The sequence below is a fragment of the Microtus ochrogaster genome, chromosome 10, assembly GCF_000317375.1.
Source record: "Microtus ochrogaster isolate Prairie Vole_2 chromosome 10, MicOch1.0, whole genome shotgun sequence".
Classification (NCBI taxonomy): Eukaryota; Metazoa; Chordata; class Mammalia; order Rodentia; family Cricetidae; genus Microtus; species Microtus ochrogaster.
This window is the reverse complement of record NC_022016.1, coordinates 43,374,051-43,382,516: the sequence shown is the minus strand read 5'-3', so window position 1 is coordinate 43,382,516 and position 8,466 is coordinate 43,374,051. Positions and strand designations below refer to the sequence as shown.

Here is an 8,466-nt window from a genome sequence, read left to right as displayed (position 1 = left end):
AAAAAAAAAAAAAAAGAAGGTAAACCTAGACACAGTCACCTGCCACAGTCATCCTCAGTATCTTCTTGCTCACCCACTTTCTCCCTGAGATTTAGTCCTGTCCAGGTACATCCTGCCTTTCTTCAAGTTCAGAAAGTCAGAAGACAGATCTTAAAAACTAAGAACAGGACTGGAGGTGGTGGTTCATGCCTTTAATCACTGGAGTTGGGAGGCAGAAGCAGGCCTATCTCTGAGTTTGGGGCCAGTCTGGTCTACAGAATGAGTTCCAGGACAGGCACCAAAGCTACAGAAAGAAACCCTTTCTCTAAAAACCAAGACCCCAAACAAACAAATAAAAACCCTGTGTGAACAGGGATTAGCTCCATCAGCAGCATCAAATCACTTCTGCATTTATAAACTCTGAGTCCCACTCAGACTGTAAGCACGCATTCAGTGTAAGGCTGCCCAGAGCTTCACATCACAGACTTCCCTGACATCAGCATCAGCATCCACACACTTCAGTAAACGCTTCAACCCAGACACCAACATCAACACGCACACATGTCAGGGAAGTTCTAAGCCCATGAAACACTGAGGGATTCCTTCAATGGCAGATTTTAAAGAAATGACAAAAACGTGACTATCTTAAGAAACCCCAGGCAGGAGAACGAAACAATGAGGTTCTCTGATCTGCCAAGAGGGTTAGCTTCATCAACCATTCGTCTCGACAACAAGCCAATCTAACTTCTCTGACTTCCAAAAGTTAAGTTCCTGCGTCACTCAAATATGGCAATTTCCCAAATATTTAGATCACAGCTAGATTAGGAAGATGAGGCTAAAATTTCCACTTTATTATTCTGAATTAGACAATTTAGGAAGCCTGAGAGCTATTCAATTATGTGACCATTTGCTTCTCTTAAATCTAAGCACTTTTTAAAAAAATTTTCATTGGTGTTTTTCCTGCACTATGAGGGTGTTGGGTCCCCTGGAACAGGAGTTACAGACAGGTATGATCTGCAGCTGAACCATCTCTCCAGCCCAAATCTGGACTTTTTTTTAACAGGTCAAAGAAGTTGTGTCCTCCAACTTTATATAATATGTACAACCTAAATTTACTGTAGGGCACCTGGTTTAACAGTCTAACTAGAAAGGATGAGAAGATGCTCAGGCCTGACAGCGTGAAGTAGGAAGAGCTGCTGGCTACACGGGAGAGTTTATATTCTGAGGTTGCAGTAAGCACATTATGTGCCGTTTTCATTTTTTTTATCATTTTATTTTTTTTAATTTTTTTTAATTTATTTATTTATTAAGGATTTCTGCCTCCTCCCCGCCACCGCCTCCCATTTCCCTCCCCCTCCCTGGATGGAGATGGGTGGTCCTTGTACTTCCCACAGGTCAGGGAACCCTGATTGCTCTTCAAGCTGATGCCGTTTTCATTTTAATGCAATAAATCTCACTTGTTTTCTGCCAATTTGAGGTTGTTTAGCTATAAGGAACAGCATATTCAAACAGGGTTTCACCCTGTAGGCAGGGTATGGACTCTCTTGCCTTAGCCCCCTGTGTAGTAGCCATTACAGACAGATGCCACCATACCTACTTCTAAAGTACGTTTCATATACACGATAAGAAAGTTGAGGCTCAGGAATCACAAGCAATCTATCCAGTTACATAAAGAATATACTAGCTACTGAACTCTGTAACTTCAAAATCCACACAGCGTGACCTCTAAGTCTCCTTGTTAAGACGACCTTCAACTTATTATTGCTCATCTTTAACATAAAACTTGATACAAAAAAAATCCCAATAAATTCATTATCTCAGCCTTGGAAAACAAAACGGTAACCCTGGGTGAAGGAATGCATTTATAAATGTGGTAAAGCACACTGCAGTGATAAAATACAATTAAAGCTGGTTTGCCCAATGGCAATGAACAATGTATTCTACAACACATTTACCCAACAGCTTTGAGAAATGCTCATCCACAATGAGAAGCTGACGCCACACACTTAAATAGAAATAAGACAGGCATGGTGATGCACGCCTTTAATGCCAGCACTCGGGAGCAGAGGCAGGAGGATCTCCGTGAGTTTAAAGCCAACTTGATCTACAGAGAGAGTTCCCGGACAGTCAGGGCTACACAGAGGAAACCCTGTCTCACACCACTTCCTTCTCCACCCACAAAGAAAAAAAAAGAAAGATCCACTGTCACAAAATCTGCCTCACCAGGGTCCTGTCACTACTTCTCTTCCTTTTTAGCAATTTAACCTCAAACATGTAAGGGATAAAACAGCACTGGTAAACCATCAGCTAGATTCTGGCTAATTCAATCAATGCCTGCATGCTACTCATTAAACATAAATCTAAGATTACTTTCTTCAAAAATGAAGTACCACTGGGCAATGCTGACGCGCACCTTTAACCCCAGCACCTGGCAGGCAAATCTCTGAATTCGAGGCCAGCCTGGTATACAGAGGGAGTTCCAACACAGCCAGGTCTACACAGAGAAACCCTGTCCTGAAAAATACCAAAATAAAGAGAGAGAAAGTGCTACGATCAACACCATTAGCCCTGCCCCGAGCATATGAAAATGCACCACGGGTGCGCTGAGCAGACAGATGGCTGCACCTACCTGTCGGTGCTGGTGCTGGTACTGCTGCTCATCGACTCGCTACTGGAGGATCTACTTCGAGAGCCGCTGCCGCTGGGGGACCTGGTGGGTCTAGACGCTTGGCTAGCCAGCCTCTGCGGAGACTGGTTTCTAGACTGGGACGAATGTGGTGACCGACTCCTGCTGTGCTGGTAGCTGCGCTCTGGCCTTCTGCCTCGTACCTCCCGGGGAATGTCGTCCCTGTAGATATCCCTGTGTACCACGCTGGGCAGTGTAAACTGCTCCCGAGCCCTAGGTTCATATCGGGGGTCATGAGCATCAAAGCGGTTTGGACTTCGACTCCGAGAAGTGTAATAGAGCCCGTGTTGTAAAGTCCGCTCTCGAGGGTCTCTATAGTAATCCTGATCGTAATGTCTCGTCCGATCAAATGCTCCTGTCCCCCGTTCATGGTGTCCATAGGCACTATGTTCATAAGCACGCTCCCTGTTATCTGAAGCCCTGCATTCAGGAGGGGAAAATATTTAATCAGAAAGGAGCAAGCAAAACTGAAAGCAAGTCATGCAAACATCCATTTCAGAGTTGTCTTTGTACCTCATCGCTCTCTACACAGCACGGACCTTAGTAAGCAAATACTGACAAGCTCAATATTTTACTTGACTTGAAAACTTCACTAGTGGGCATTGTTTTTACTTATATTGGGCTGGCCTTCCTCAGTAGTGTTCTGCATGTCAAATGATCCCTTTATGGGAGATTTTTCAACTTGTATAAAAGGGTGTGTGTATGTGTTGTGAATACCATTGTTTGGCTGTTTTGGGGGGTTTTGTTGTTGTTGTTGTTAGCTTTTTTTTGACACTCTCATAGCTTAGGCTAACCTCAAACTCCCTATGTATGTATATAAGGATGACTTCTAATCCTGTATCCACCTCCTAAGCACCAGGTGTGTCCACAATGCACAATACCCAGTTTATACCCTGATAGGTTGGCCTCCAACTCAGATCAGCCCCAAATGCTGGGATTAAAGGGAATGCACCCACCAAGCCCAGCTTAATGTTGGAGTTTTTTTTACAGTTTCAAGTGAATAAAACATACACTATATTTCTATTTACTTGCAGTTTATTTCAGAACACATCTGTGTACTGCACTGAGGAAAACATTGACGCCTTTGACAGCCCACGTTCTGCAGTAGGAAGACTGCCAAACAAACCAAACAATTCAAATGCAGTGTTTTCTTACTCCTAAACTTTTCGTCCCCTAGAGACAGGGTCTTGGTATACAGCCCAGGCTAGATTTGAACTTCCTTTCTTTCTTTTTTTTTTTTTTTAAGATTTATTTATTTATTGTGTATACAGTGTTCTGCCTACATTCATGCTTCTAGGCCAGAAGAGAGCACCAGATCTCATTACAGATGGTTGCTGGGAATTGAACTCAGGACCTTTAGACAAACAGGCAGTGCTCTTAACCACTGAGCCATCTCTCCAGCCATAGATCTGAGCTTTCAATCCTACTGCTTCACTCTCCCTAGGAATCAGTGCTGTAAGGCACATCTCACAACTATCAGGCCTCTCATTAATTTTGATGCTTGGGTCCTCTGAATAAATTACTAAGCTATATAAATTGCCCGAACAAGTATATTTAAAAATGAGAATGGCAGCTTAAAAACAATTAAGATATCAAAATATTGGGATGCTGCCTAACACTGTCTGCATAACTTTACCTAAGATTGAAAGCTGTTCTATCTCCCAGCTGCTACGTAATTTTTAAGTACTTATACTATGACTAGTTTTTCTTAAAATATGTGTTTAACGACTGGAAGAAATAGGTTCTCTTGGCTTTGACTGTATCAAAGGTGCCTAAGATAAAACTGGCAATGCTGGCAACGGTGAGCTACTTGTGAGCAGCTATTAGTCATGACCTGACTTAACAATACTGGCTTTGGTTTTGCAGTTCGGAGGTCCAATCCAGGGCTCTGGACATGTGGACCAAATGTTCTACCACTGAGCTACATCCTCAGTTCCCTGAGATTTTTAGTTAGGATGTTGATGTTCACCAGCCCAAGAGTACAGGATGTAATGCATGTATAAGAGTGTACACGGGCATATGTGGTAACTCAGAGACTGGGCATGGGAGCCCAGACCCTTCATGGGAGGCAGAGACAGGTGAGACTCTGTGACTGTGATGCCAGTGAGACTCTGGCTCAAAAAACAACAAAACCAAAGGGAAAACAAGGAAGAAAGGAAAGGCACTACTCTCTTAAGAAATTCTAAGTTCTCTACTTCTGCAGGGCATGGGCACAAGTCACTGGAGCTGTTCTACAATCTCACCCACTATCAATCTTCTATCAAAAGAAAGAAAGAATCTTGAGAGATAAAGAATTAGAATCTCTCCAACAAGGCTAGAATCAACGTTTCTATCACCATCATTTTCTCAGTCCATTCCCAACTCCCAGTATCTCCATTAGCAGTCCCTTTCCCTCAGCATCTCACTTAGTACCAGCCCTACTATCCTAGACCGTGCGGATGTGTCTGTACACACATGTGCATCTCCATGTATCCAAGGCCATGTGGAAGACACACCAGGTGTCCCTTCCTTGACCATTTCATGCCTTATTTTCATTCTCATTTTGTAGCCTTGGCTGATCTGGAACTCACTGTATAGACCAGGCTGGCCTAGAACTCACAGAAACTCACCAGCCTCTGCCTCCAGTACTGGGATTAAAGGGGTATGTCACTGCACTCAGCCTACATCTTAGTTTTTGAGACAAGGTCGCTCACTGAACTTGGAGCTAGCCAAATGAGCTAAGTTGGCTGGCCAATAAGCAACAGGAGTCCCCGTCTCCAGCTCCCCAATGGGAGTGACAGCTGCACATCACCGTGCCAGGCTGTCACTGGGTGCTAGGGATCTGAGTCCAGGTCTTTGTGGTCCCATGGAGAGCATCTTATCTACGGAGCCATCTCCATGGACTCCTGATAGGCTATTTTTTCTTTTTTTTTTTCTTTTTTTTTTGCTGCCAATATGGAAAACTAAGCTAGCAAAAGGAGAGGGGATAAGTACTATATTTTCTTCTGAAGTGTATTAAATAACATTATTTTCCTTTTTCATTAACTACAACTCCGAAACTTGAACATTTTCAATGTCTAACAAAGTTTCCTTTAGATTTACACGAAAACATCGTAATAGGTCAGTTCTGCACACTACCAAATGTTAATTGGTAAAGCCATAATTAATGATGTAACAGAAGCAATAGACAATTACTGCTACAGCTGGCATTTTATAAGCATGTGCAGCTCTTATCCATTAAGAAGATACAGAGGCAGGCATGAGAGAAGCAGATCTGACTGCTAGTCTTGGATTCATCTATTAGTACTAAATGCATCTAAAGTTAGTGGGGGAAAGAAAGGGTGTGACTTGGGTTAGAAGAGGGGCTAATATACACAGGTCAGGACATACCAACCTTTTCCAACTGTGGAAACACGACCTATAATCCCAATTAAATCTAGGGAGAGAATTGTGAACATAACTTCCCCAATTTTGGCCCCTCTTACGGGGGTAATCCACCTTCTTAGTGGGCAAGGGTGTCAAATGATATTTAGATGAACCACAAGAAAAAAAAATCTTAGTGACCAGACAAATAATTCCACAGGAAGCAAGTAGTCCCAGACAAACTGTAACTCTCAAACCCCCAGACTTCTTTCTTGAGATAGTAGACAATTATAAATTGATCCACATTCATAAAAATCTGCAGCCCTAAACACGATCAGGCAGCTGGCATCGAGGGAAATCTCTCTACAATTCCAGTGAATGAAGAACAAAGTTGCTGACAACTGTCCACTTTTGTAGACATCCAGCCCAGTCAATATGACTGCTGTATCCACAACTGACAGTGCTGTGTTCAAAGCTAAAGGTCCTTCAACAGGGTGGCAACCTGCTTAAGAAGTGGACAGTAATCCTCTTCCCCTCGGCTAATGGAGTCTGAGCTGGTAGCATCCCATACGTTCCAGCAGTTAGGAGGCAGCTGTACTCCAGCATTTACGAATGTCCATCTTTCCTATTTCCCCATTCCATCGAGTGTAATTCCACAGAAATTGAATATATCCAAAAGGGAAAACTCCAGCATTGCCTTTGTTTTTCCTTACCCAGGTACACATTTCCATGCTCAAGTATTGGTTGTAGTATCCAAATGGTTGAATCAACGATCTGCTAGATATTTTGTGACAATCCGATTTGTTTGTAGACTTTGCATAATGAAAACTGAGAGGTGCTTATCAGCTTGTAAAAGATCTGCAGGCTCTGATATTCCGGAAATATTCCACATAGCCCGAAGACAAAACCAGTAGCCAAATAGCTCCATCTGGTAGTAAGGATATATCCAAGGAAGGCCTTGATAATATCCAACAGGAGGGATACTTCCTTCTAGAAGCCAGGTAACTCCAAAATTGATGCTGCTGCAGGACCTCTTCCACCACGTTAGCTCAGGAGTAGATATCCATCTGCTGCAGGAAATATCCTCTATGGTTCCATGAAGTACCAGCCACTGGGACAGACATCAATTCCGTTTCCAACCCAAAATAGGAAACATGAGAATGCCCAAAACTTTAAATCCATCTGGGGCCCCTAAATTTGAGTTTCTGTTTCTCACCACATCAAATACAAAATACCTGCCTACAAAAACCTTGGAACTTACCCATCGAGTCTCCGTTCATAGCGTCCTTCTCGTGCATGAAGTGATGGTGGAGGGCCATAAGCAGGCCCTCCACCACTTCCTCTGAACCCAGAAACCTCTCTACTACGAGATGCTATGGAAACTGTATCATCCAATCCCCGAGCAGCACTTGGAATAGTGCCTGGTTCATTATAATCCGTGCGTAGGTCTCTATCTCCCATTTTGTTGACTGAGTTGTGAGCTTTCTGTGCACTTTTGATGTCCACAAAATCCACAAAGGCAGCCACTCCTCCTTCAGACCCCCGCTTGGGGAGAATTTTGACACTTTCCACGCGGCCATATCTGGAAAAAAATGAAGTAAAGTTATTTGTGTGTATCAATACCATCCCACAATGTTGCCTTTTAAAGTAATTTACATTATATATGTATGGAACATGAACTACAAAGTGGCTTTTTGTTGGGGGTACTTATTTGTAAATGTTTATGGTGCGGGCGAGGCCAGAGAATTTTCTGAGACAGGGTATCGAGCTTGATCTGGCTAGATGGGAAACCAGCAAGGAGATCACAAGGGTGTCTAGCATCGTGAAGGTTCTAGGGGTCAAACACCAGTCTCTGTGTTTGAACAGCAAGTACTTTACAAACTGAGTTATCTCCCCAGGTCCCAAAATAGCTATTTAAATGGCTCCCACTTACAATACATACACAGTATCACACAATCTTCGAAAGCTCATTTGCACTTAGCAGGTTTTATACTCTCTGAGACAAATATTTGCACATCTTGTTTGATTTGGTTTGTTTCTTTCGAAATAGGGTTTTTCTGTGTATCTCTGGCTGTCCTGAAACTCATTCTGTGGACCAACCTGGCCTCAAACTCACAGAGATCCGCCTGCCTCTGCCTCCCGAGTGCTGGATTAAAAACGTGCGCCACCGCCGCCTGGCTGCCATATCATTATTTTTATTTCTCTCATTTCTATTTCTGAAACTAAATTAACTTTTCCAGAACACTTAACTAAAACAAACCCCTCAAAAGTTCTCAGTCATATTTACATTGTAACAAAGATTATTAAACCTAAAATAAAATTGAAGTGGCTTTAAAATACTCAAGTGTGGTCTGGTAACATATGACTACAGTCCAGACACTCAGGAGATACAGACAAGAAGGTTAAGAATTATCACCAGTAGCCAGGCGGTGGTGGCGCAAGCCTTTAATCCCAGCACT

At 42.9% G+C, this 8,466-nt stretch overlaps 1 protein-coding gene across 3 annotated transcripts in view; it reads right to left on the bottom strand.

The window, feature by feature from the left end:
- Positions 1-8,466, bottom strand: part of Spen (spen family transcriptional repressor) — an 87,584-nt gene that overhangs the window by 54,454 nt on the left and 24,664 nt on the right. For all 3 annotated transcript variants that reach the window (XM_026782082.1, XM_005352897.2, XM_013348388.2), the window contains exons 2-3: positions 7,269-7,589; positions 2,609-3,085 (exon numbers count right to left, since the gene is read on the bottom strand). In XM_026782082.1, the coding sequence (XP_026637883.1) occupies positions 2,609-3,085; positions 7,269-7,468 (677 nt within the window). In that variant the 5' untranslated portion in view covers positions 7,469-7,589. The remainder of the gene's footprint in view (positions 1-2,608; positions 3,086-7,268; positions 7,590-8,466) is intronic.